The sequence below is a fragment of the Drosophila rhopaloa genome, unplaced genomic scaffold (genome assembly GCF_018152115.1).
Source record: "Drosophila rhopaloa isolate 14029-0021.01 unplaced genomic scaffold, ASM1815211v1 contig_2, whole genome shotgun sequence".
NCBI classification, from domain to species: domain Eukaryota; kingdom Metazoa; phylum Arthropoda; class Insecta; order Diptera; family Drosophilidae; genus Drosophila; species Drosophila rhopaloa.
In genome coordinates, this window is record NW_025335083.1 from 23,826,918 (window position 1) to 23,854,547 (window position 27,630).

The 27,630-nt window shown below is 38.6% G+C and overlaps 9 protein-coding genes and 1 long non-coding RNA gene across 14 annotated transcripts; 5 read left to right on the forward strand and 5 right to left on the reverse strand.

The window, feature by feature from the left end:
• Positions 1–453: 453 nt before the first annotated feature.
• Positions 454–2,357, forward strand: LOC123037756. Of its 4 annotated transcripts, none has more exons than XR_006417629.1 (5): positions 454–509; positions 967–1,054; positions 1,117–1,222; positions 1,340–1,499; positions 1,561–2,357. It is a non-coding gene; the product is annotated as an uncharacterized LOC123037756 (long non-coding RNA). The 4 variants fall into 4 exon arrangements; XR_006417627.1 differs by having other exon boundaries at positions 467–509; positions 977–1,054; XR_006417630.1 differs by lacking the exon at positions 1,117–1,222.
• A 2,245-nt stretch (positions 2,358–4,602) lies between these two features.
• Positions 4,603–7,077, forward strand: LOC108044015 (secretion-regulating guanine nucleotide exchange factor). The gene is made up of 4 exons (XM_017122863.2): positions 4,603–4,916; positions 5,576–5,827; positions 5,996–6,771; positions 6,892–7,077. Exons 1-4 carry the CDS (start codon positions 4,899–4,901, stop codon positions 6,986–6,988), a joined length of 1,143 nt encoding a protein of 380 aa, XP_016978352.1. The 5' UTR covers positions 4,603–4,898; the 3' UTR covers positions 6,989–7,077.
• Positions 7,078–7,351: 274 nt separating this feature from the next.
• LOC108052844 (GATA zinc finger domain-containing protein 10) lies at positions 7,352–9,691 on the forward strand. Of its 2 annotated transcripts, XM_044460243.1 has the most exons (5): positions 7,352–7,543; positions 7,774–7,881; positions 7,938–8,072; positions 8,126–8,562; positions 8,915–9,691. In XM_044460243.1, exons 3-5 carry the CDS (start codon positions 7,997–7,999, stop codon positions 9,590–9,592), a joined length of 1,191 nt encoding a protein of 396 aa, XP_044316178.1. In that variant the 5' UTR covers positions 7,352–7,543; positions 7,774–7,881; positions 7,938–7,996; the 3' UTR covers positions 9,593–9,691. The 2 variants fall into 2 exon arrangements, with proteins under 2 accessions (XP_044316178.1, XP_016990833.2); XM_017135344.2 differs by lacking the exon at positions 7,352–7,543 and having other exon boundaries at positions 7,716–7,881; positions 8,126–8,463; positions 8,915–9,690.
• A 196-nt stretch (positions 9,692–9,887) lies between these two features.
• Positions 9,888–11,134, reverse strand: LOC108052843 (aspartic proteinase A3-like). The gene has a single exon (XM_017135343.1). The coding sequence runs from the start codon at positions 11,132–11,134 to the stop codon at positions 9,965–9,967; it is 1,170 nt and encodes a 389-aa protein (XP_016990832.1). The 3' UTR covers positions 9,888–9,964.
• A 576-nt stretch (positions 11,135–11,710) lies between these two features.
• LOC108052840 (phytepsin-like) lies at positions 11,711–12,970 on the reverse strand. The gene has a single exon (XM_044460193.1). The coding sequence runs from the start codon at positions 12,968–12,970 to the stop codon at positions 11,792–11,794; it is 1,179 nt and encodes a 392-aa protein (XP_044316128.1). The 3' UTR covers positions 11,711–11,791.
• Positions 12,971–13,102: 132 nt separating this feature from the next.
• On the reverse strand, positions 13,103–14,566 carry LOC108052845 (lysosomal aspartic protease). The gene has a single exon (XM_044460050.1). The coding sequence runs from the start codon at positions 14,476–14,478 to the stop codon at positions 13,237–13,239; it is 1,242 nt and encodes a 413-aa protein (XP_044315985.1). The 5' UTR covers positions 14,479–14,566; the 3' UTR covers positions 13,103–13,236.
• A 973-nt stretch (positions 14,567–15,539) lies between these two features.
• LOC108052842 (lysosomal aspartic protease) lies at positions 15,540–16,900 on the reverse strand. The gene is given in 2 exon segments (XM_017135342.2): positions 15,540–15,801; positions 15,804–16,900. Coding segments are annotated over 2 exon segments (1,215 nt in total). The 5' UTR covers positions 16,843–16,900; the 3' UTR covers positions 15,540–15,625.
• Positions 16,901–17,239: 339 nt separating this feature from the next.
• Positions 17,240–18,700, reverse strand: LOC108037306 (cyprosin). The gene has a single exon (XM_017113851.2). The coding sequence runs from the start codon at positions 18,698–18,700 to the stop codon at positions 17,444–17,446; it is 1,257 nt and encodes a 418-aa protein (XP_016969340.2). The 3' UTR covers positions 17,240–17,443.
• A 1,314-nt stretch (positions 18,701–20,014) lies between these two features.
• On the forward strand, positions 20,015–20,408 carry LOC123037758 (mannose-binding protein C-like). Its single transcript, XM_044460089.1, has one exon. It carries the CDS (start codon positions 20,034–20,036, stop codon positions 20,310–20,312), a length of 279 nt encoding a protein of 92 aa, XP_044316024.1. The 5' UTR covers positions 20,015–20,033; the 3' UTR covers positions 20,313–20,408.
• A 755-nt stretch (positions 20,409–21,163) lies between these two features.
• LOC108052846 lies at positions 21,164–23,410 on the forward strand. The gene is made up of 3 exons (XM_017135345.2): positions 21,164–22,035; positions 22,246–22,261; positions 22,456–23,410. The coding sequence occupies exons 1-3, from the start codon at positions 21,182–21,184 to the stop codon at positions 23,296–23,298; spliced, it is 1,713 nt and encodes a 570-aa protein (XP_016990834.2). The 5' UTR covers positions 21,164–21,181; the 3' UTR covers positions 23,299–23,410.
• Positions 23,411–27,630: the final 4,220 nt, after the last annotated feature.

Here is a 27,630-nt window from a genome sequence, read left to right on the forward strand (position 1 = left end):
CACCCAAAAAAAAAACCGAAAGTGTAATTTTAATAAACGTGTATTAAAAAGAAACTATCGACAGTATTAAAGTATACGTATTAATTCAATACCTAAGAATATAACGCCTATACTTTTTAGTGTCAATTCTATACCGAAGAGTCTACAATTCTAATATGTGGTGTAATTTTTATACCACATACAAATAATTTTTCAGTTTAAAATTAATACTCCTGGCTTCAAGAAAAAACTACAGGCAGTATACAGGAAGTCAGTATTAATTTATTACCAAATAATATGAAACCTATACTCAGTAGTAGTAATTCAACACCACATATTATAAGGCCAATACTCTGTAGTTTAAAATTTAAACCGGAGTTTCGATTTTTGTCTTTGGTGTGAGACCAAGTCGAATGCGACAGTTCGATCTCAAAACGCGTTACCACATCTTAGTGGTTTTCGTCGCGTTAGTGCCTAATTGCCGTCATCGGGTTCCTGCATTCTGGTGAAATTCGTGAAGAGAAAAAGACGTAAGTAAAGTGAAATTATTAAAAAATAAAGGCAACCATATTTTATCCTTATTGGTTGATTGTGTGGAAATATGTAAGAGTAATCGAGTGGCCAGATTGATCTCGTATAATAATCATAATCGGAATTAAAGTATCGTACATTTACTTTAAAATGTTCTATTTTCCGTTTTCATCCCCCAGTTTCCATGGTAACAAGTGATTTGCGCAGTCGCATTTCCATATATGTGTATGTACATATTTACATATTCGCATGCGCAAATCACTTGTTACCATGGAAACTGGGGGATGAAAACGGAAAAGTGCGCAGTTGTTTTGTTTTTTTGTTGTGCTTTGCGATAGATACATACATACATACTTACATACATATGTATGTACATTTGTACGAGTGGCCCAAAACTTGTAAACATATTGTCTTGTTTTTTAAATTTCAATGTAATGCAATAACAAACAAATTTAGTTTATTTCAGCTTTTCAAATAATGGACGCACTACAAAAATTTGTAACTGAAAATGATTTGGACCTAGTTTGCCTTATACATTTAATTGGTAAGTTACTTTAAATATAATAGTAAATATTAAGTTATTTTAATTATAAAATGAATTTATAGACTGTGGCTATACCTATGAAAAAACATCATCTGTAGTTCAGAAAATAGTTTGGATGCAATTGTTAAGGAGTTTCCTTTGTTTAAGCAGGCCATGGGACATAAATTTGTAAGCATGATGCCCAGTTTTGGGGTTTTAACTGTTTGTGATGTTTCGTAATGTTATTATATGTTTAAACCCATTTATATTCTTCTTTATATATTAACGTTTTACTTTTACTTTTAGTTGGAACACGATTTTAATATACTGTACCCGAACAGAAAATATTGCTTAACAACTAAGGGGGAGGAAATAGTCCCGAAGCTTATATCGTACTACTCTATTAACGTCAAGGACAAATTTTAACAAAATCTCTTTACCTCATTAAGTTTTTCTGTTTCTCCAAGTAAGTAGTTTTTATAATATTTTTCTGTTTGAAATTTAATAACTTAATGTTTGTATTGTAGGCTCAAAAGACTGCATAATATTTATGCTTTTGCACGCTGTTGTAAAGCCCTCTTACCGATATACAGTAACACAAGTCAGCGAGAAGTTTTGTCGTAAGGCAACAATTCAAGACAGCGTGAGCAGCACTATTTTGCATGTTGAAGCCATAAATGACTTGCAAAATAAACTGGAAGAGGTTAACAGGAAATATGTGGAGAATAATACGCCTATTCAACCATTTATAATTGTTGTGGGTATAGATATCCAAAACTTGACAGAGTTTTATGTAAGCTTTGGGGAAAGCCTGTACAAATTTAGTTCGTTTATAGTAGCTTTAGATATTTGTTTTAAAGTCTATCAGGTATTCGGCCTTAACTACCCAAAGGAGTCCAACAAGATATGGACTTTCTTACAGGATTTTGTTTTTAATATAAAAACTCCATTCGATGTTAAATATTCTTGTGTGTCTAGTTTAATTGAATCAACTTTTATCAATACATTAAATAACTTAGAAAATAATTTTAAAGACGTTGTAATAAATAGCTTAGAGTACAAAGGTATTATATATAAAAATGATTTTTGTTTAACTCTAAAAAAATATGGGGAGGGTATAAAATTGCATAAAATAAGATACATTTTAATTAACCATGAAGATGAAATATTTATTTTAAGTGACCAGTATAATCTTTTTGAGTTTGATGAGCATTACCAATCTTATAAACTTGGTCAAAAAGAAAATTTCCTACAAATTAATAAAATAAATATTTTTAAGGGACCCCCCACTACCATTTATAAAAAATCGAATGTTAGTTATGTAAGAATTAAATCATTCTAATTCTAATTTTAATTATAAAAATATTAGTATAATATATAATATTAAAAACATATAATAAATAATAAGTAAGAAAAAAAAATTCAGCGCATTTTTACTGGGAGAAATATGTATACTACAAGGAAACCAAATAGTATAATTTTTATACTGCAACTCTTAGAAATTAGTATAACTATTATACGAAGTAGTACGAAATGTATACTACATGCCGTATACTATGTATACTACTTGGTATTTTTGTTATACTAAATAGTATAAAAAATAAACCAGGAGATTCCGTATGAGTATATCGAGTGAGTTTAAATTTTATACTCGGCAGTATAAAATTGATAACATCGAAAGTTGTATTTTAATACTATCGAAGTTTTTATTTAATACTCATCTTATAGAGAAATTTTTTATACTGAATAGTGTAGAATTCATGTAACAATAGTTTCGTTTCTATGACTATTTTTTTTTGGGTGTAGTTTCTCTATTCAAATTCGACGGTGAACATGTTAATTCCCTGTGGTCTTAATTGACTGCCATTGCCATGGCAATTTAAAAGAGATTTCCATTGCCTTTGGGCACCTTCGATTGCATGTGGAGTCGCCGTCTTTTCTTGCATGGATTTTCTTCATTTGCCGGTATCAAGTGAAAATCATCAGTTTTCATTTCTAGCGTTTAGAGACGGCCACCCTTTCGCCATTTGAATGTGTGGCTCATTTTTGAATTGCAAATGCGGACCCCCAGTGCGAGTGCATTTCTCACATGAGTTTTGAAAGGAGGAGGTCCTGGGAGGTCCTGGCCATCGCATGCCAGTCGAACGTTGCAGCTTTATAATGTCCTGCTGTTAGCGCCAGTTGCCCATTGGTGTTGCTCTGCTTTTTCACCGCCGTGGTTTCGGGGTAATTAAAAACCAGTTCAGCTGTAAGCAGGGGATTTAGAATGGACTTCATGGCGTATACGCAATTTAAATATGCTTATCAACAAATCTTCCTTGAGGTTTAATGCCCAAGCTTAGAATTTATACCTCAATTTAGTTTATTTATTCTAAAAGTTAAGTAATAATATTTACAGAAAACTTAGATTTGGCTAAGAATTTAGAAAGAACGAATAATGGTTTTAGTTTTAGTAATGGAACAAAACATTTCAATATATTTTTGAAATTATATTTTTTAGGCTATCAGCAATTCGTTCCTTTTAATTTTTCTAAACTAATTCCCGTCTTCTTCTTCAGCAAACACACTTTGTGGCTAACTAGTGTGGGTTTCTTCCTTTAGCTCGACAATTAAAACTTAATTAAAATTGCATGCACTTTAACCTTCGCCCTGAACTTTAATTGCTTTAAATTACAATATATTTATATGCGCTTAACACGACTTTCACGCCCACCTGCCCAGATTATATAATCGTTAAGCCCATAACCAAATGAGACATTAAATGGAAGCAAAGTGTTATTAGTTGGGTTTTTGGAGGTCGTTTTAAAATTAATTTTTCTTTTTAATTTGACTTTAATTTTTCTGGTTTAGATTTGGCTAAGAATTTAGAAAGAACGAATAATGGTTTTAGTTTTAGTAATGGAACAAAACATTTCAATATATTTTTGAAATTATATTTTTTAGGCTATCAGCAATTCGTTCCTTTTAATTTTTCTAAACTAATTCCCGTCTTCTTCTTCAGCAAACACACTTTGTGGCTAACTAGTGTGGGTTTCTTCCTTTAGCTCGACAATTAAAACTTAATTAAAAACTTGTTTTAATAAAATAATTAGTGATTTAAGTTTGTTTAGCTTTTTCATTCAAAATGTTCTGTTGGCGGGAACTTTAAAAAATGTACATAACCCTGTTAGCACTAACCATACAACATATGTTGTTGTTAGTCAACAAAGCCATGTTAATAAATCAGCTCTTTGTGAAAATCTGCCTCCTCTTTAAGTCATTCCCATTCTTTATTATTTTTTGGCGAGTTTAAATTAAATAAAACCTAAAAAGCTTAATTTTAACTTAATGGCTGTTACAAAATATAGTTATCGATCATAGCTCATATTTTCGTTACATTCAACTATCGCTGTTTCGCAATGTTAAAATTAAAATGCTGTTATATGATAAATAGGAATGTTAACCAAAATTAAAATTAATTGAAGTTTAAGTATTCCTACAGATATGAGTACTAACATTTATTTTCCGTGTAACCGCCATCGCTTACTATCGAAACTAAGCCCCGATAGTATCGACAGCCCCGAGTACCCTCTCTAATGACTCGCATTGTTTACATTATTTCGCAGGCTGAAAATTAATAGAAACTCGGTGAATATAAAAGTAATTCCCGTGGCAAAGCCAAGCCTCAGTTTTACATGAGCTGCCGACGGCAGAAGTACGTATCCGGAGGGCCAAGGAGCGCCATTGGAGGCCATCGAGGAGTCGCAATCGCGGGCTTGCAGCCACATTTCTGGCGTGACTGCGGCGCATTAAATCACCGGCCAAATCGCGGCGACGAACAACAACCGGAAGTGCAGCGCGAAAGGAGCAACTGGTGGTCACACAAATGGAGGTTTACGCCTGGGTAGGAAGCCCCCTTCATCCACCCCAAGAAACACTGGATATCTTCGGCAACCGAAGATTGGAACACCCTTGCAGACCAAGTATTCTCAGTGGAAACTATAGATTATTTGTCATCCGATTTAATCCGATTTGTGAACTCACAATAATGATAGGATTTCAAATAATAGATAACTATTATGTTGATTTAGCAACATTCGCTAGCTCAGTTTTCATTCTATAATTCATAGAAAGGCATTGGCAAAAGGTTAACTTTTAAAAATTCCTAAAAAAAGACAATATTCCGATTAATACCATAGTTATATAGCCACAGGAATGGATCTAGGATTTCTAAAAATTAATTTTTGATATTTTAAAATTGTGGGAAACTAAGTTTACAAAATCTTTAAATTAAAAGCTAGATTTTTGAAAGACAATTTGTTCTCTGCTTTCCCAATAAATATGTTCGAATGTTAGAAACATTAGGTCTTCAGGTTTTGCCTACCAACTGCATTTTATAGAGTCCCCTACTCTTTGTTCTAAACTTTGCGCTAAAATTATACCACCTTCTGCAAGGGTATGCCAAAAAAAAACTCCAGAGACATCGCATTGGCGAATTTGCATTGCAAATTAATGAGTGATTTCCTTCGGTTGGGTTTTCCCCTTTTTTTTGTCATGTCTTAGGGTGCCAATTCTCACGGCCAGCTCGGCCTTGGCTTTGAGTCGGAATTGTGCATGACACCGCAGCGGGTGACCAAATGCTCCTTCGCCGTCTCCCAGGTGCGCCTCATTCGCGGAGGTGGTGGCCACGTCCTCATCCTCGACACGAACGGAAGGGTTCACTCCTGCGGCTGGAATAATCGTGGGCAACTGGGACTGGACTCCACGGAGGAGTGCCACAACGAGTTCAAGATGATTCCCACCGAGTACTTTGGGGTAAGAAACCAGAAAGATCTTAATGAATATAATCCCTTTCAAATATATCACTTTTTGGAGACCGAAGACAAAACTGAAGACCATTGGACCATTTTTAGTTTGATATTTAATCAGAATAAAAAATATTTTATATGCCAGGACTAATTGATTTAATTTCCTATATTCCAGGAAGTACCTGTGGAAACCATCAGTTGTGGATGGGATATTTCAGGAGCAATAACGCTAACCAAACGTCTATATGTCTGGGGCTCGAATGCGTTCCAGCAGTTGGGGATTTGCCAGCGCGGATTCATTGCAGTCAGACGACCGATGCCAGTAAAACTGCCGCGTGAGGAGCCCGCTCAAAGGATCAGCTTTGGCATGCGGCACTGTGCCGTCCTCACGCAGGACAACAAGATCTATGTTTTCGGACGACTCAGAATCATGGATCCACCGCCCATTGAACTGGATATCACGGCCACCTGCCTGCACCGGTGCAATACGGTGAAGATACAGGTCCACAATCCGAACGAGCTGCGGATAGTTTCCATTTCGAGTGGCCAGAATCATATGCTGCTCAAGTGCGTCGATCTCAGCGAGGCGGGCAATGGCAACACCAAGAGAATCCTGACCCTGGGAGACAACAAGTTCGGACAGTCGAATGCCTTTCAATTCGAGGAGGATGTGCGACAATTGGCCGTGGGCTGGACCCACAATGCGGCTGTGCTGAGAAACGGCGAGATCCTCGTGTGGGGTCGCAACTGCTATGGACAACTGGGAACCGGATCGTTCACCGAACAGCAGGCTATTCCCACGCCACTTCGCCTGAAACTTCCGGAGGATCAGAGCCCAGCCAGGATTCATATGGGAGCCGAGCACGGGCTACTTAGAACCACGGCTGGAGAGATTTACACCTGGGGATGGAACGAGCACGGAAATTGCGGCAACAACAGCACCGAAAATTTGTAAGCGTCGGAAGACAGAAAAGAGATGAATATGGTTATAATAGATTCTAAAGAACCTATAATGGCTTGCTCAAAATTTTATTAAGTAAATTTAAATGTATTTTTACAATATATTTTCAGATCCACCCCAACGCTTTTACAACTGCCCCCAGTTAAGTTGTGCGGCGCTGGAGCGGGATTTTGTTATGCGATTACAGAGCCTGTAAACGGACTTTGACTTTTTAAGCTTTTGTGGACTTTCGCTCTGCTAACAATTTTAAAACAAAGTTAATACTGTTGATAATAAAAACAATTGCCAGATTCGAACATTTGTTTGGTGAAGACCCATTAAATAGCGCACCAAATAATAATAAACAGGGAGAGGAATTTACGAGGTCGGAAGACTGCTATATTCTTTCCAGCGAATAAAATATACCCTTTTACTCTGCGACTAACGGGCATAAAAATAATTTATTTATAGCGCGGTCAAATATTTATTAACCCCATTAAATTTTGCTTTTAAATGTACAAATAATTTGGCTTTAAAAGAAACGTCAAAATAATCTTTATAAATTCTGACTTGCAAAGTTTGGTGTGCGAAATAGGGATTGCTTTTTTTGTTCTACGGTCACACTACGGATGTTTGACATTCACGCATGCGCAGTTTTCGGAGATTATTAAAGTGCCAAAAGGATTTAGCAAACAAATATTTAAATATTTGTTTATAGCATTGTTAACGCGTTAAAAAAACAACCTTTTCTTCTTATAGTCGAATAATATGGAATTTGCAAAGGTGGGTAAACATTTGCCAAAAAAAAATCATTGGAAAGTATTAAAAAAAAAAGTGAAAAAGAAATAAAAAATAGTAGATTTATTTATTTATAATACAATATAGAAAAAATATTAATGATTATACAGAGTAGTGTTGCAAAAAGTTTTGTCCAATGCTGCCCATTTATCTTATGTCAAAATTTTTTTTTCAACTAACATGTGCCTTTCATTTTTCCTGCAATTTCTTGGAAGTAAATTGACATTAGTTGGTGCTGCAGAGGCTATAAATTATATGTTTACGTGTAATTCAAGCCGGAATTCCTTTGGTTTATAAACAAGCGGAGAGTGCGAATTGTTTGGGTTAGTATTCAATTACTCCCTTACCGGCTTAAGGTTTTTATTTTAATTCTATTCAGTGAGCTGCGAAAGTTAGCTGAAAGAGGTTATTCCTAAAAAAATCGTAGTTAATTTAACGATGTCAGAGAATACCAATAAGTGCCAATTTTTGCCTGACGATCTGGATGCCAAGGAGACAGCGGCGGCCACTCTGGGTAAAAGTTCTTCTAAATTTGAGGGAATAATAAATTATGCAACATTCTTACAGCCAATATATCCAGTCAACTGGCCAAGAAAATCTGGGCCGTAACGCCCAACGATATTTGCCTGGGAATTGTGGAACCGCCCGAGCCATCTGTGCCCAATTATGGAACTGGAACTGGAAGTGCATCGGGATTGGGATCTTCGAGTAAGCCACCGGTGAACGATCACGCCTCGATTTACATAAGTGAGGTGGAGCGGGCTCTCTATGGAGATACCACTGGGTATCCGGAAAATGGCAGTCACAATTACTTCAAGGCCGCCGAGAATTACTCGGTGTTTGGCGAGAACTTTCTGGACTTTCCCAAGGACACCGCTTCTTGTTATGCCGGCTTGGGACCGATGGTGAGTCATGCCTCGAATCCAGCGCCGGGATTCGAACGCTCCGCCAGATTGTCTGCTCTTTATGATAGAAGACAAGCTCCGGGATCCAACTTTTCGGGGGTAAGATATATTTAAGCAGCCGCGGCACTAATCTATAAGTTATTGTAAGGGGTTTTCGATTTAATTAATGTTGATTAGTTCTCTTTTTGGTTCTGTTGGTTTAAGTAAAAGGCACATATTTCTACATCCATAAATATTTTGCTATATTTGACCGTTGGTTTAAGCACAAGAATCTAAAAACTATTAAAGCTAACTTGACGACATCCATTCTATCATCAAAAAATGTCTGAATTTTTATTATTTCATCTTCGAAAGTTTTTAGTCAATTTAGCACCCAAGTCGGATAAGATTGTTCTATTAATGTAAAAGTAAATTTGATGAGCTTACATATTCCGCTCTTCTCATATTTCAGGGCGGCTATCAGCAACAACAAAGGCAGCCACATCAGCAGCAGCAACAACAACATCGTCCACCTGGCTCCGATAACAACAACAGCAACAACAATCGCAATTTGACTAACAATTTCAATGAGATTCCGTTTCCACAATTTTATCATCAGATGCACCACCAACAACCGCCACAACCACATCTCAACCCACCTCAACACCAGCAGAATTTTAACTTGATCCAAAAGCCCCAGCAGCAAACAGGGCCTCCACACCCACAGCAGCAACATCAGCAGCAGCAGCAACATCAACAGCAGCAACACCAGCAACCAAATGGAGGGGATTTTGTGGGATTGGGTCACTCCAATCCCAATGATTTTTCCATAACGCAGATCTACCAGCAACTGATGGCTCGTAATCTGCGCTCCAATCAGCAGCACCACCAGCAACATCAGCAGCAGCAGCAGCAACAGGCAGCCCAACAGCAGCAGCAAACACCATCAAGTGCTGCCGCCACTGCTGCCATGATTTTTGCCAATCTTGAACGTCAGCAGCAGGTGCAATTGCGCCAGTTGCAACTGCAACAACTGCAACAGCAACAGTCACGTTTGCCACGTGGCATTTTTGGTAACAACGGTGGTCAGTCAAGTGGGGGATCAACTCCACCAACAGGCAAGGAACCTCCAGCAGGAAATCACAAATAGGACTGTATACATTCCAAATCAAACGGATTTCAAGGGAGTCCCCAAAAAGGTCAGACTTTAAATACTCCATAACCAAACGGAATTTAAATTAAATTAAATTTTAAATTCATCTAATTAACATTTTAACACTATTATTTCATCAGTTTATTCTTTGCTCTGTTTGTACTTGCTAGATTTGAAACTACTTAATTAATAACAATTTTGTGAAGTTTTTGAAGTCTAACCTCAAATAACAATTGATATGGTAGATAAAATAATAAACCAACTAAACAAATTTTATATTTTATTATATTGAATTTTATTTTTAATAAATGGCCATTTAAACACTGATGCAAATTACAAAAAAAGGAGTCTTTTCAAACTTAGAGCCGCTTAAACAGCCGGTGCTATACCCATTCTTTTTCTGGCCCAATCGAACTCCACATAGTTCTCCCTCAGAAAGACATCACCGATTATCCAGTATGTCAGACCACGCATATCCATAAAGCCGGAGTAGCAAAAGTCCTGAAACACAATCACATATGTCTGTGGCTTCACGTAAAACTCTTTGCCAGCGATTCCAAACACAATAATTGGAAGCGTGGGAATCGAAGAACAGTCGACGGTATAAAGATCATAGGTTGCATTATGCTGTGCTCCAATGGCGTTGTTCAGAGAAAGCACATCCAGAACGGGTCCAACTATCAAAGAGGTTCCCGTATCCATTATGGCCTTGCATCCGCCTTCGCAACGCCTTGAGCCCTTTCCATGGACCTCAACGAAATCCATTTTGAAAGTCCAATACTTGGCCTCGGTCACATTCGTGTAGGTCAAAGGACCATAGTACAGACTAGAGTTGGATCCACCAAGGATCATTGACCCACCGTCGCTGGAACCACTTTTCAGGTGGAACGAAAAGATTGGCTGCTCCACCAGTTTTTGATCAATCATCTGCTGGAAAAGAGGAGTAGACCCCGTCATGGAGAGTGGTTGAAAGGCAAGGCCACAGATTCCATCGAAATCGGAGCAGGAGTCGGAAATGTTGACCAGGCCAATGCCTTGGTTTTGGATCTTTAGATCCCCAAAACCGACATCATCTGAGGCCACAATTCCCTTCACCGATCCAGATCCATATGTGATGCTGAAGGGAACTTTGTCGGTATGAAAGGTTTTCGACTTGGACTCCTTGAAGAACTTATTGCCGCATTTTTTAATGCAAACTTGGCAATGAGAACTGGGCACCCAAAAGTCAGAGGATCCTGTGTCAAATTGCATAGTGAAAGGTTGTTCTCCAGTCGAAACTTCCCCGAAAAAGTTGGTGTCGTAGGAATTAATCAAGGTCTCCGATAACACTACTCCTTTGGAGTCACTTGCTTGATTTATAGTTGTACGAAGTGGCGTATACCCGTACTTTCTTCGCAGGGCATTGCGAAATTGCAGGTGCATATGAGCATGGGGCACTTTGTGATGTCGATGGGATCTCCTTTGCAGGCGAAATCGGTGAACTTTTCCAGCCACAAACACGACCAGGCAGAGAAGTAGGATAATCACACGTAAATTCATGGCGGCAAACTGATTTAGCTCCTAGTCAATCCACCTGTTTTATAGCTTTACGTTCTTGCCATTTATTTAAATTCACACGTAAAGTCGGTTAAGCATGGGACTTGAACTGAAATATGTGATATATTGTTAAAATGAATTAATATGAAAACAAAATTAATCGGCGTTTAATTTTTCGACGGGGATCATTTATTAAAAGTGGTTCATTCCATTGACAATAGGTTTTGAATAATTAGTTATTAAGTAGATTAATATGTTATTAACATAATGTAAATCAGAGGACTTGAGCTATTCCAATTAGTTTATAGAAAGCATCGTACACCAGTTAGTAAATTCCCAAGAAGATTTCGCCTTTCAAGAAGATGACATCCAATAGAATACTGTTCCTTAAGCAATCCACGAAAAATACCATTTTTGAAGTGTTGTGGTCGAGAATACCCAATATTTGATTGAGTAAATAGGTCAGAAATCCAAAATAATAAATAACATTTAACACTTTTATTCCATCAATTTATTTTTTGCTCTGTTTGTAGCAAGAACTAATTCTTTATAACAAATTTTTAACAAAACTAAAGTCTAGCCTCAAAATCAAAAGTTGGATACAATAATAATCAAATCAAAAAATTAATAAATGGCAAACAAAGCCTTATCCAATGGACGTTAATCCACTTCAGCAGCTCGTGCTATGCCGATTCTTTTTCTGGCCCAATCGAACTCCACATAGTTCTCCCTTATAAAGACATCGCCGATTATCCAGAAGGTCAGACCACGCAAGTCATTGAAGCCAGTAAAGCACATGTCCTCAAACACAATCACATATGTCTGTGGCGTTATGTAGAACTTTTTGTTAGCGATTCCAAGCACAATAGTTGGAAGCTTGGGAATCGATGAACAGTCGACGATATATAAATCGTAGGTTGAATTATGCCGGGCTCCAATGGCATTATTCAGAAGGAGAATATCCAGAGCAGGTCCAACTATTAGGGAGGTTCCCGTGTCCATTATAGCCTTGCATCCGCCAACGCAACCCCTTAAGCCCTTTCCATGGACCTCAATGAAATCCATTTTAAAGGTCCAGTACGTGGCCTCGATCACATTGGTGTAGGTCAAATAACCGTAGTACAGACTGGAGTTGGATCCACCGAGAATCATTGACCCACCGTCGCTGGAACCACTTTTCAGGTGGAACGAGAAGATTGGCTGCTCCACCAGTTTTTGATCAATCATCTGCTGGAATAGAGGTTTGGACCTCGTTTCGGAGAGTGGTGGAAAGCCCATTCCCCCGATTCCATCGAAAGCGTCGCAGGAGTCGGTAATGTTGACCAAACCAAGCCCTTGTTGTCGGATTTTTAGATCCCCCAAACCGACATCATCCGAGCCCACAATTCCCTGCACCGCTCCAGATCCATATTGTATGCTAAAGGGAACTCGTTTCGTATGAAAGGTTTTCGACTTGGACTCATTGAAGAACCTATTGCCGCATTTTGTAATGCAAACTTGGCAATGAGAACTGGGCACCCAAAAGTCCGAGGATCCTGTGTCGAAGAGCATCGTGAATGGTTGTCCTCCAACCGAAACTTCCCCGAAAAAGTTGGTGTTGTAGGCATCAATCAAGTTCTCTGATACAACTTCTCCTTTGGAAGCTCTTGATTGGCTTGTTTTTATACGGAGTGGAGTAAATCCGTACTTTCTTCGCAGGGCATTGCGGAATTGTAGGTGCTGATGGGCCTGGGGCACTTTGTGATGTCGATGGGATCTCCTTTGCAGTCTAAATCGGTGAACTTTACCAGCCACAAACACGACCAGACTGAGAAGTAGGATAATCACACGTAAATTCATGGTGGTGCACTGATTTAGCTCCTAGTCAATCCAACTGTTTTATAGCTTTACGTTTTTGTCATTTATTTAAATTTACACGTAAAGTTGGTTATGCATTGGACTTGAACTGAAATATGTGATATATTGTTGAAATTAATTTTAATCTGGGAGTAGCTTTATTTTACGAAGTGGGTTACATATTAAAAGTGGTTAATTTTATGAACAATAGGTTTTGATTAAAAAGTTATTAGTGGAAATAATATGTTAGCCGAATAATATTATGTAAATCAGTGAACTGCTGGGGCTATTCCAATTAGCTTATAGAAAGTATCGTACACCGTGTAGTAAACTCCCAAGAATACTTCGCCGAGAATCAACAAGGTGTTGCCTTTTAAGCTGGTAAATCCCGAAACACAAGTGTCTCCATATCGGAGCACATAATCGGTGGACTTCAAGCGAAATTCTCTGTGGGCAATGGTGAAGATGAAGTCCGGTAGATCACTGATCCTAGAGCAATCCACAAAAAAGACGCTGTTCGAAGAGTTCTTGTCTAGAATACCCAATATTTGATTGATTGAGGTCAGAAGTTTCTCAGGCACAACAATCAGAGAAGTGCCCACGTCGAGTATGGCCTCGCAATTGTCGCAAAAGCTGAACCCACTCACTTTGGCACTTTTCATTGTGAATTGCCAGTAGCCTGGCGTTGAAACGGGCACATAGGTCAGACATCCAGAATAAAGACCCGAATCTGTGCCTCCCAAAATCAACTCACCACCATTGATGGCATTCGTGCCATTTCTGTTTAGGTAAATGGAAAACACTGCCTTTTTAATCAGACCTTGAGTTACTAAATTGAAGAATGGTGGGGTAATATTGTCGATGGCAATGTTGGAGAATCCCAAGCCCATTATACCAACGAACTCCGACTTGAGAAATGCGGCGGCCTCTGGTGCATTGGTGACCTCAGCAAATGTCTGATTTTTTATGGAAAATCCAGCTATGTTTACTGTGTCCTGGGATTGAAAACCGGAGAGGGCAATAATTTCTCCGTCCCTATTTGAGCCATATTGGATACTGAATGTGGCATTCAAAGCCTTGTAAGTTGTGGATGCACTTGAGTTGTACTTTTGCTGACTCGCACAGGGTTTAAACGTGTCTGGGCACTTACTTGAGTAAACCCACAGATTCGCAGAGCCCGTATCGATCAGTACGTTTTGCTTCTGTGGGGGATTTCCAATGCCCAAGGATAGAAAATACTCCGTGTTATAGAGGTTTCCCAGTCTGGCCACCCCTGATCCTGGATCAATTGTTTCCGATTTCGAAGGAGCTACTGTTGTTGAATCATCAACCGTCAGTTTGTGCTTGATGGACAGGGTCTTCAGTTCGTTCTTTATATTTTGGTGAATTGGTTCAGGATTCCTGTGTAATCCAATTTTTACACGTTTGCGCGAGTCCACTTTCAAAGCCAAGAAAGTCAGTGCTGTTAGCCAGAACAGCAGTAACTTGAAACAGTTCCACTTGACCTTCATGGTCCGAGTTTTCGATTTGCCAATTGAGGCCTACTTGGTCACGTATTTATAGCGCTGCAGCTTGACTTCAGCTTCTTTCATTCAGATAATTAAAGCACTGCAGCTGAGGTCGATCGTTTCACACGAGAAGCGGAGAATTTCACACATTTTTGGGGGTGTCGGCTATCGTTAAATATGCGTAGAGTAAATATACAGTGGAACGAAAAGGTTGAATGGCTCACAAAAAGATGTTTCTACTTTTATGAATTTTATAAGTTGTTGAGCTGTGAATGCCAGTGGATTAAAAACTGTTTAATGATTTTAACGAGGTATGACATTCAAATATTTGACCATTATTTTCCGGTATTTTGATCAAAAGAACGAAACTGAAAATTAATGTTTTGGTCTTTTGGTCATAAAAAACATATATTTTAACACACATTTTTATGTGTTTTTTGTTGTAACTTTGCCAAAAAAGACTTACAACCAAGAAAATGACAGTTTTGTGCATCTAAGAACCTATGAAATCAATTCCAAGTTGATTTGTTAAAATTTATTTTTTGATTTTTTATAAGGGGTAACACTATAATTTTTTGCAAAAACTGGACCAAAATTAAATTTTTTAGGTGAGAATACCAATGGATTGGAAATTTTGTAGCGAATTCAACAAGGTATGACATTCTAAGATCTGATCATTATTTCCACGGGTTTTGATAAAAAAAACCGAAAATTTATTTGAATTTTTCCACATTTTGGCCATCAAAAACATAAATTTACACAACCTTTTTTTAAGTTTATTGTTCCAACTTAGCAAAAATAAGATGGAAAGCCAACAGAATGACTGTTTTGTGCAGCTGTGGACCTAAACTATTGCATTTTTGCATTTTTCATAAGGGGTAAGTAACATTATGGTTTTTTGCCAAAAACGCTGATGTCTAGTAATGCCTCGAGGTTCCAATTATTGTGGAAATGTAATTTCTATTACTTTTGGTTTTAAATTTTTGTTATCTTGGGATCGTAGTTAGTAGTAGTAGTAGTTTTTGCCCAGTTTACCCGTTCATCAATTTAAACTCAAATAATAATTAAAACTTGCATTTTTTTTACTTTTTCTAATCATCACTTAAGTTTAAAAAGTATTTAACAGATCGTTCGTTCGTTCGTTGAAGATTTAAGCCAGATTGGCGAAACCAACGCGGTTCTGGCCGAAGTCGAACTCGGAGTAGTACTGGCCCAGGAAGACGTCGCCCAGGATCCAGAAGTCGGTGCCGATGTAGGTGAAGGTGGACATGCATGTGGTGTAGTTGCCCTCGGTGTAGGTTTGTATGTATACCGAGGGGGGAGGTCGAAGTTGGTGCCGGCAATGTTGAAGGTCAGCACCGGCAGCGAGCTCACAGTGGCGCAGGACACATAGTACTCGCCCTGGATGAGGACGGCTCCGATCAGGGAGTTGACCTGGGAGTAGGCAGCCGGGGGACAGGCGATCAGAGAGGTTCCAGTATCGGCGATTGCCTGGCAGCCATCCGAGACCACGGTGCCGTTCCAGGTGATGTTGTTCACGGCGAACTGCCAGTAACCCTGCTGGGTGACCTCTGCGTAGGTCATCTCGCCAGCAATGAGGCTCTGATCGGTTCCACCCAATGCCAGTTGGCCACCCTCCTCCGAGGTGCCGTTCCTGGCCAAATAGAAGCCGAACACCGGCTCATCGATCAGTCCCTGCTCGTAGAGATTGTAGAACGGTGGCACCACATTGTCCTCGGCGATCTGCTGATATCCCATGCCCAAAATGCCATCGAAGGCCACGTCGGTGAAGCTGTCGCCGGGCTGGGAAACGGCCTCGCCGAAGGTCTGATTGGCAATGGCCAGGCCATCAATGGTCACCGTGTCTATGGCCAGGTAGCCCGTGACACTGCCAGTGCCGTATTGGATGGAGAAGTTCTGGCCACTGGACACGAACGTGGAGGAGGCACTGGAGTTGTACTGGTTGTGCTGCTGGCAGGCCACATCGGTGGCGAGGCACTGGGCAGATGGGATCCAGAGATTGGCCGAGCCCGTGTCGAAGACCACGTTGAAGTACTGCGGTGGAGTGCCAATGGTGATTTGGCCGTAGTAGTACATGTTCATCGAGTTGCCCAGCTCCTCGGTGGTGTAGTCGTCCGTATTCTGACTGGGATAGTCATTGTCGTAGTCGGGCTGCACGTAAATAGGAACTCCATCGTCGTAGATAATCAGATCATCCGTCTGATGGTACTTGTGCTTCAGAGCTCGAATCGCCTGCTTGCGATTCTTAAGGGTGTTCTTGTGATCCTGGTTCTTGTGGATCTTGATCCGCTGGATCTCAGCACTGGCCAAAGCCAGGATGGTCAACACAACCAGATACTTGAACATTTCACTTGGCTATCTTCTTGTAAAATTGTCTAATTATTTACGTTTGCCCTTTTTATTGTCTGGGGCTGGACTGAAGAAAACATCGGCAAGCACTGCTATTTATATGGTCGGTGATAAGTCGCAAACTGGCCCAAAATTGATCACCATTCATGATCGATAGTCCTTATCGATCTTGGCCTTTGTTTACACGGGTTGGTGTCGTGCATAAATGGGATTTTAGATAAACTTCCCGGTAATTCAGCCAACTTTCAATGAACATTTCTGGCAGTTAATTGCATATTTTGCACCCCAATGATAACAAACCTAATTTTGATGTCAACAAATCATGGAACATTTTGTTTTGATAATATTTTTTATATGATAATGTTTATTTTGTTATCTAGCAATTTACAATCAGCGAAATTTCGGTTACAATAGAAATACCTTTGTACAATAACGATATGTTTATTCTTTCCCACAACCATTTTTAGCTTCAACTTTTAGAAATATTCAATATATTTCTGCCCGCCACCAAATATAAATATTTTCTTTTAAAAAGCGGCATACAAAATTGTATCTTACTCTTTTAAAATTTCTTGGTAGGAACTACAGAAGTGATTGCTTACACTTTCGGTGCTATGCCGATAAGTTTAAGCCCGAAATCGAACAACAAGAAGAAGGCGCCGAAGAACACGTCGCCAAACACCCAGATATTGTTCAAGTCATCGCCATTATCATTGCTGGTATTTCCAGTGCAGTCGGAGAGACTCGCAAATCCCGATACGCAGGTTCCACTGTAGTTGAGAATGTAGTCGGACGGGGTCAATGTGAAGTCCTTCCATCCAATGTTCACGACAATATTCGGCAGACCTTTCGCCTTACTGCAGTCGATGGTGTAGACGCCATTCCTCTTGGCGGATTCCTTGATGCCCAGTTTGTTATTTATGATTTTAAGAGCCGGACAGGGAACAATTATCAGAGATGTTCCCGCATCGAACATGGCCTGGCAGTTATTGCAGAGTGTTTTGCTGCCTATCTTAATCTGGCCCACTGTGATCTGCCAAAAACCGACTTTGGAAAGGGGTACATAAGTCAGACACCCTCTATAAAGAGTGGGATCCGAACCGCCCAGCAGCAGCACTCCACCATTACTCGCATCTGAGTCGTTTCGGTTGACGTACAGGGAATAAATCGGATCTTCGATGAGTCCTTGGGCTATCATGTTATCCAGAGGGGTCATCACTCCATCGAGCGCTATTTGGGAAAGTCCCAGTCCAAGGATGCCATCGAAGTTGGAACGTTTGCAAAGACTCAGAGGGGCCGAGTCAATGACACCGAATGTCTGATTCTTCACAGACAAGTCGCCAATGGTAAAAGTGTCCGTGGAGAGAAATCCACTCAGATTGTCCTGCGAGGCATACTGTATTTGAAAGGACGTTCCATTAGCCTGATATGTCTGCGATTCACTGGAGTTGTATCCATTGTGTTGCAGGCAAGACTGCTTTGTGAAGTCCGACGAATAAACCCACAGATTTGATGAGGCGGTGTCTACGAGAAGAGTTACCTGCTGGCTTTTGGGCTGGCCAAAACTGACTTTGATATAGTATTCGGTGTTGTGGGAGTTGGTCAAGTTATCTACTGACACAGATTGTTTGCTCACGGCAAACGATTCTAGCACTACATCTGTAGATGTTTTCAGTAAATTCTGAAGCCTCAATTTTTGACTGTGGAAACTCCTGAGAATCTTGGTGTGATTGGTCTCCCTGTGCAGATTCAATTGCACGGATTTTCGCCATCTTTTCGATTCCACACAACTTTTAGTAAGGCACAAAATCAGCACTAAGGTCAGTGCCAGTCCGAGTTTCTTTGAAGACTGCATCGTACGTCGTCGTCACTTTGGCCCTAAATTAAGAATAGGTCACGTATTTATAGAAAACCAAGCGAAAATTCCATTGCAATCAGCTTGGCCTGAGGTATTTTCGGTTTATTGCACTGGCTTCAAACTAAATTAGTAGGAAAGGAGGTCAGGTGGCCGGAAGTTGCTGTTTTTTTAGTTACGTGATTTTATCCAGTGAATTGTAATAGAATTAAATGTAAATGATGTAAAATGTATTTCATAAAAATTTGTATTAGTTTTTGAAGTTTTAATAATTTTTTACAGAATCATTTAAATAATAAATTAAGCAATGCATTTTTTAAAATCTGGTTAATCCAGGAAACAAACGACGATTTTGTCATTAAAATATTTATGTAGATATATCTGTGTAAGATTCCAATGTTTATTAAGAACTATTTGTTCATCTATTTGTTTCACTACTGTAAAAATGCAACACGCGGATTAAATTGGTTTGCAATTTTTTTCATTTCTTTATATAAACATAAAGTGTTTATTTAGGTTTGCACTGTTCGTATCTTCAGAATGTACGCATGCAGTTTCTAAAAACGGGCATGGGCCTCCGGCTTTGTAAATAATTTGTTTTTGGAACTAAGCATTTACATAGGGCATTGGTTTAAATAATATATATATTTGGAAAACACTATAAAAGAGATCGGCGAACATTATCAAAATCAGTTCACAGGCAAAAGTTGCCTTTCGCGGTTCAAAGCTCTTAAAACTCTGTCGAAATGTTTAAGTTCGAAATATATTTAGTGTACGCTTTTGTCGGTTGCAGTCTGTACAGCATAGTTAATTCCCAGGAAAATGTGGACTCAGTTTGTATCCTGAAGGATGCCCCAAGTCAATGTGGGGCATTCTGCCTTTCCGCTCAACGGCCATTCATCGATCACAATTACAAAGTGCAGAGACAGATGAATTCCATTTCTGAAATGTTAAATAAAATTGAAAAAGCTGTATTGGCGGGACAAATAGAGTCTCCGAGTAATTTTGAAAGAATTCAACAAGAGGCACTGACGGCACAAAAGGAAAATCTGGCCAAGATGGACAGAATCGAAAACAGAGCACTGGTTACTCAGGAAAATATAGAAAGGATTCAAAGAGAAAATCAGGCCAAGATGGACAGAATTGAAAATCTAATTCTGGAGTCTCAAACATCTGTGGGGAGGATTCAAAGAGAAAATCAGACCACGAAGAACAGAATTTCCCAAGAGATGAAGAGCATCTCGATGGGTTTCCAGCGTATCGAATCTCGATATTTTTATATAGAAAATAATTTAAAAAAGCTTGGACTAATGCTGAGGACACCTGTCGTAGAATGGGAGGTCATCTAGCGGCTTTCCAAAGTCGAAGAGAACTGGACGCCGTATCATCGAAACTCTATCGAAATACTCCTTATTGGATAGGTATCAGCGACCGGGAAAATGAGGGATATTTTGTAACTGCCTCCGGCAATCGATTCCCATATTTGACATTTAACGAAGGAGAACCCAACAACAGCGGTGGCAATGAGGACTGCGTCGACATCTACAACGGAATTATGCACGATGCTCAGTGTGAATCGCTACGTTCTTATATTTGCCAGTTAGGCAATTAGCTATGTATAAATAAAACTGTAAACAAAAAGTGTCAAAATTACACAGTTCTTAACTTATCCGTCAAAAATGTCAATACTTTAAAAATTGTTTTTATTAAAAATTTTCAAAAATATATTGAAATTGTGTACAAATTGGAAGTTTAAAAATTACCTTGCAAGATGTTTCGGTTTTGCTGCTCGAAAAGACTAGGAAAAGTCTGGAGTGGTTTTAAACCATTGTTATTCCTAAAACTTGAAATTCACGTTTCAATCGAATTTCTTATTTCTTATATGGAGAATTGGTACAACTAAATTATTAATATTTTGAGCTTCCTGCTGATCGAGTGTGACATTGCGCGAATGTGGTTTCAAGCAACTAGTCTTTAGGTTTTACTCAAGAACAAATTGTTTAGTTTGGTTCTCAGGCCTTTAAGTTTCAAAGGTTCTAGAAGAGTGACGATATCTATCACACTCGGCCTATGTAATATATTTTTAAAAATATTTATATACACTTAAAGTAACTATGGTTTTTGTTAAATTTTTACATTTTAGAACATCGGATAGAAAACAGCTGTTATGAGCGCCATCTGCGCAACAGACAAACGAACTACATTTAATTGACATATACGTGTAGATAATACTGAGTAAGATTCCGCTGCTCATGTAGAAATATATTTTTGGGCAAAAGCTCATTTATTTCAAAGGTAAACAACTACAAATTCTAACGATGCTTCATTATATTTGAACGTCATTAAGTAGAGCCATTAAAAAAATATATATATTAAATAACATATTGTTCTGAAAGTCTACACGAAGTCGCCAAATATTTTAAGAATCAGTTCATGGGCAACAGTCGCCGTTGGTGGTTCACCCCTTTTCAAATTTTCAAAATGATTAAGTTCGGAATATATTTTGTATACGCATTTGTTGCTTGCAATCTATACGGAATTACTTACTCACAGAACCATACGAATTCGGTATGTATCCTGGAAGATGCGCCAAGTCAATGTGGGGCATTCTGCCTTTCCGCTCAACGGCCATTCATCGATTACAATTACAAAGTGCAGAGACAGATGAATTCCATTTCTGAAATGTTAGATAAAATTGAAAAAGCTACATTGGCGAGACAAATTGAGTCTCCGAGTAATTTTGAAAGAATTCAACAAGAGGCACTGACGGCACAAAAGGAAAATCTGGCCAAGATGGACAGAATTGAAAATCTAAAACTGGAGTCTCAAACATCTGCGGAGAGGATTCAAAGAGAAAATCAGGCCAAGATGGACAGAATTGAAAAAGGAACTCTGGAGACTCAGGCATCTCTGGAGAGGATTCAAAGAGAAAATCAGGCCACGATGAACAGAATTTCCCAAGAGATAAAGAGCATCTCGATGGGTTTCCAGTGGATCGAATCTCGATATTTTTATATAGAAAATAATTTTAAACAAACTTGGATTAATGCTGAGGACACCTGTCGTAGAATGGGAGGTCATCTAGCGGCTTTCCAAAGTCGAAGAGAATTGGATGCCGTATCATCGAAACTCCATCGAGATACTCCTTATTGGATGGGTATCAGCGACCGGGAAAATGAGGGATACTTTGTAACTTCCTCCGGCAATCGATTCCCATATTTGACATTTAATGATGGAGAGCCCAACAACAGCGGTGGCAATGAGGACTGCGTCGACATCTACAACGGAATTATGAACGATATTCAGTGTGAATCGCTACGTTCTTATATATGCCAGTTAGGCAATTAATTATGTATAATAAAACTGTAAACAATAGGTGTCAATGGTTTTGTTTAATTTTTAAATTTTACAACATCAGATATTAAACAGCTGTTATGAGCGCCATCTGCGCAGCGAGCAAGCGAACTACATTAATTTGACATATAAATGTAGATAATACTGTGTAAGATTCCGCTGCTCATGTAGAAATATTTTTTGGGCAAAAGCTCATTTATTTCAAAGGTAAACGACTACAAATTTGCATGATGCTTCATTATATTTGAACGTCATTAAGTAGAGCAATTAAAAAAAATATATTATTATATATATATTGTTCTGAAAGTCTACACGAAGTCGCCAAATATTTTAAGAATCAGTTCATGGGCAACAGTCGCCGTTGATGGTTCACCCCTTATTAAATCTTCAAAATGATTAAGTTCGGAATATATTTGTTATACGCATTTGTTGCTTGCAATCTATACGGGATGGCTTACTCTCAGAACCATTCCAATTCGGTTTGTATCCTGGAAGATGCCCCAAGTCAATGTGGGGCATTCTGCCTTTCCGCTCAACGGCCATTCATCGATCACAATTACAAAGTGCAGAGACAAATGGATTCCATTTCTGAAATTTTAAATGAAATCCAGAAGAGGCTGGACAGAATTGAAGAAGCTATACTGGCGGGACAAAAAGACTCTCCGAGTAATTTTGAAAGAAATCTACAAGATGCACAGACGTCCCAAAAGGAAAATCAGGCCAAAATGGAGAGAATCGCTAACGGATTACTGGTTACCGAGGCAAATATAGAAAGGATTCAAAGAGAAACTCAGGCCACGATGGACAGAATCGAAAAAGGAACGCTGGAGACTCAGGAGACGATTTTCCAAGAGGTCAAGAGCATCTCGATGGGTTTCCAGTGGATCGAGTCTCGATATTTTTATATAGAAAATAATTTTAAACAAACTTGGATTGATGCTGAGGACACCTGTCGTAAAATGGGAGGTCATCTAGCAGCTTTCCAAAATCAAAAAGAATTCAACGCCGTCACTGCGAAACTCCATCATAATATTGCATACTGGTTGGGCATCAGTGATCGGGAAAAGGAAGGCGAGTTTGTAACTGCCTCCGGAAATCCACCAACATTTTTGACTTGGAATAGGGGAGAACCCAACAATGCCGGTGGCAAGGAGGACTGTGTCAACATCTGGAACGGGAAAATAAATGACGTCCCGTGCGAATTTCAACGTCATTATATTTGCCAGTCGGACAATAAAGTATAAATAGAAGTACAAACAATTAAGTGTCAAAATTACACAGTACTTAACTTACCCGTCAAAAATGTTCATATCTTGTAGATTTTTTTATTTAAAAACTAAAAAAATATATTTAAAGTGTGTACAAATCGGAAGTTTTAAAATTACCTGACAAGTTTTTATGCTTTTGTTGCCCGTAAGGTCTTGGAAAAGTCTGGTGTGGTTTAAGACAATTATTACTTCTGAGTCTTGAAATTCTCGTGTCTTGTAATTCTTATATCATGGAGAATTGGCACAGCTAAATTATTAATTTTTTGATTGTCCTGCTGATCGAGTCTTTCAATCAATTAAAATTACAATTCTACAAAGCACATCACCAAACATACAAAAATTTTCATATTTTTCAAATAGAAGTACGTGCGATTCTTTTAAACTTAAATTCATTTTAGCATTTAACTTTAGCTACTTTTAATAATTGATACACATTGTTCCTATGAATTCCTTTCCAAAATTCCCTCACTAAAATCAATGACCGAAACAAAAAGTTTTCCAACTGGATAGGAGGAGGATTCCGCATCCTTTCACTGACTTTCGAGTTGACCCAAGCCTAAAGAAAGCTGGCAGTCAAATCCTTTTTCCTTTGGCCAATAATGAATGCAAACGAAAGTGATTGCAAAAGTTTTCCAAGGCGCTCACCGACCGAACCACGCCTCATTTACCCACCGAAAATAAACCAAGTTTTATTTGCTAATTGCAGTAAAAGTGTAGCCAAAGTGAGGAGTCTGCCCGCAGCTCGGGAAAAACTTCGATTTCAATTGGAGTTCCTTCCTATTTTACGAAAAAACTGCCTTTGGCGTTGACAGCGCTTACAAAAATTTTTCCCCAACAAAGGGAGTTTACTCTATGTTCAATTACTCTCTCAAATCACCTTTAAGATTTTTTAAGTTATATGAAAAAGTATTTTTTTTTAAAGGTATAGAACATTTTTTTTTATGCCAATTAATTCAACAACATTCACATTTGAAAGCCTTTAATAACATATCTTTTAAGGTAAAAAGTAAAGTAGGAATAAGTTACTTTATAAAATCCCAAAATTGCTTCTGCAATCTGTAATTAACAGATAAATACATTTATATAATTTTAACAATACCAGTTTTTAGTTTTTAAAGCAAAACTAATACCCCAAAAGTGCAAAAAAGAACTGCCCTGTTTCGGTTTTGGGGGTAAAAGTTGACTGGCATCGTTTTTCCGCAAATTTCTTTGCAAGTTTTTCCGCCATCCGGCTGTGAGTTTCCGTGGGTGAGGACTTCGAGGATGTGGAGACCCATGTTGTAATTGAATTTGCGTCAAGTTCCATTAAGTGGCGTAAACTTTTGGCCTCTGGAATTGAACTTGGCTCACCGCATGTGCATTTTTCGTATGTTTATCGCACAGTTGCGATGTATTTTCCGTTCTTTCTTTCGGATCGATTCCGCTTGACGACAAGTTTTGGATGGGGAAAGCTAAAAAGTGAAAAGAAAAGTAAAGAAAAGAAAGGAAAACCGTGATAAGTCTGTGCTGTCAGTCTCAGGGGTCGCATATGTGCGGTTATCAATGAAGCATTAAATTGTTTCTGGCATTTTACAATGGCATCTCATCTGCCGAAAACCCCTACTTTTCATTTAGGACCCTTGTAAATCACATGAAAATCAAGCCCAGTCCATCGCCATCATCATTATAATCAACTATACGCAACTGATTTCGTATGCAGGACCATACAGTCCCCTCAAAGTGGGATCCTTTTTGCAGGTTTAATTTAGCATTTCAAATTTATGCATTTTATTTTGCCAAATGCATTAAATTGTTAATGTTTGGCATTTTGTGAGGAACTTCGGAATGGGTGCGGGTTTTGCTTTATCCCTAACATTGTATTGGGGTCACAGCTGCTGCCTCGCTGCGTGTTTCAACATCAAATATTAAGATTGCCTGCGACAGCTGGTGACATCTTTTTTACGCATACTTTTTTATGCCACACTTGCCATTTTTTTCGTTATATCTTTTATCACTTATCACCCTCTTGTTAAAATCTCAGACGTGTGGACAGCCATTTTGTATAGATTTATTATAAAAACATTCTGGATCTAGTTGCAGAGTTATAATACACCAAAAAAGCCTAAATACATTTCTAAACAAATGGGCTCTTAAAAATAAAGTAATGTAGGTAGCTATAACAAGATGAAATATTTATTTTAAAATTAATTTTCACATATTTTTTAGAACATTCGTTTGTGCTTAACTTTTATCCATAGGTATAATTTAGAATATTATAATAATCTAATCTAAGCTAAGCTTCTTTTCATGAATCCTTTCACAACAAGATTATATCATTACCCTAAAATAACATTAATCAATTTAAATAAGGAGGCATATCTAATAAGGATAATACATTTTCATCGGAAATCATGAGCACTACCCACTCCATAAGAAAACCTGTCAAAAAGTCATTTGTCAGCTCCAATTCCATGTCATTCCATTGAATTCTCAGTCCAATTAAACGATTCACCCAAAGGCGGAATACGTTCATGCAAAACAATTTATCAACTTGTCAACATATTATATGAGACTGGGTTAAAGACTTTGCTCCATACCAAACTCTGCCAAACACAAAAATACAACTACACCATTGCCCATTCAATCCATCCCCTTCAATCCGTCAATTCAATGACGAAACTCCAATAATATGCCAACTGCCAATATTGCGTATACGTAGCGTTGTACGTCCATTGTTCCCGAACCGAAATGTTTTGCTAGCTGGGATTTGTTTAGCAGTAAGCGGAAATAGTTGTAGGCCAATACGACAGGGGTATGGAATGGGGGCCTAAACCGGAGAGCATGTTGTGTATGTTGTTGAAGTTTATATGCAGGATAAACTGTTCAACCAACTGACGTACACAGCATGTCCAGATTTCAGGACGAAGGCTCGGCTCAGCTCAGTCTGCCATAAAAGCAAATAACTGTCGTGTGTGTGCACTTGGGTGTGTGTTTTAGTTAACTGAACTATAGTTGTAGTGTCTGCGTTTGGACACACGCAAATACACACATTCGCCGGCATATATATAGATATATTCTAATATGTTTGTCCATCAATTGTCCTGTCCGAACTCGAAGCCAGTGCAAACATGCTGGAATCCAAATCCTTGCCCCCTTCTGCGGTCGGGGTCAAGTCAACATTTCTGTTCCGAGTCAGTTAATAAATATTTTTTATGCCACATCAACGAGCAAAGTAAATATACCGTAAAAAAGACGTCATCACAGTGTATGGTAAATATATTTCAAAATGATCTTTGTTTGGCTGTCGGTTTATGGGCTTCGCAGCTGTTGCATTTCTCCCAAGTTGTTTGAGGTCTTTTCCCTGTGTTTATTTGCTTATTTGTGGCCTTTGAAATGGCCACATTTTCAGAGCCAAGTTATGTTTATTGTTTTCGTTATTGGAGGCCTCAGCAGTGGCCAATATTGTGGATAAACAAGGTGGGCAATGAATGTAAATCCCAATTAATTGGTCAATACGGTGAATGCAAAGTTTAGTTTTACTTTACATTTGAGTAAATAAGGCTGACGAAAGGGGATTGTGTGAATTCTGCATCAGGAGAATTAAATGTATTATATGCTAATCTTTTATTGGAAGTGTCCTAAAAACTTAAAATGTGGCTAAAAGTAAGTCACCTAAAAATAATGTTCTGTTAAAACTAGGTCTGTCCCCCTCATCTATTTAGGCCAATTTAATGCCTGACGAGAAAACTTTGTATATTGGCCACATTTACGTAGCCTATCCCCCAAAGCCACGCCCCTCCAATAAAATGGAGAAGCCCAAAGTGAAACCAGTCCAATCGGAAACTCTCTGGAGGGAAATAACTCAGGCAACGATGACCCCCCACTCCTTGGGTATTCCCAAAATGGAAATGCCACCAGGAAATCTCCGAACACATGTTTGGAAAAGGTGGGAGTGCCACGCCTCTCTACAAGGATTTTTCCAGGCTCAAAATGGGAGGGAGCCATCTATTAAGGTTTGACATTAGCATGAAAAACGCATTTCTCTTCAAGCACAAACAATAAAGAAAAGTCTGGGATGGAAAATGGTTGAAAAAGAGGGGAAAAGAGAAAATGTTTTAAATAACTTTTCGGCAAAGTTTCCATTCTTATAAAGGTGACAAAGGCATTCCGATTCCCAGCATTCAATATCGTTACGATTCTGATTGAATCAAATTGTTAGAATTTATTTCTCGCCTTAACCACCCCGAAAAAAAAGTTTATTGTATTTTTCTTTTGGCATATTTATGCAATTGAATTGTTTACATTGAAATAACGATTTCGAAGGGTTCG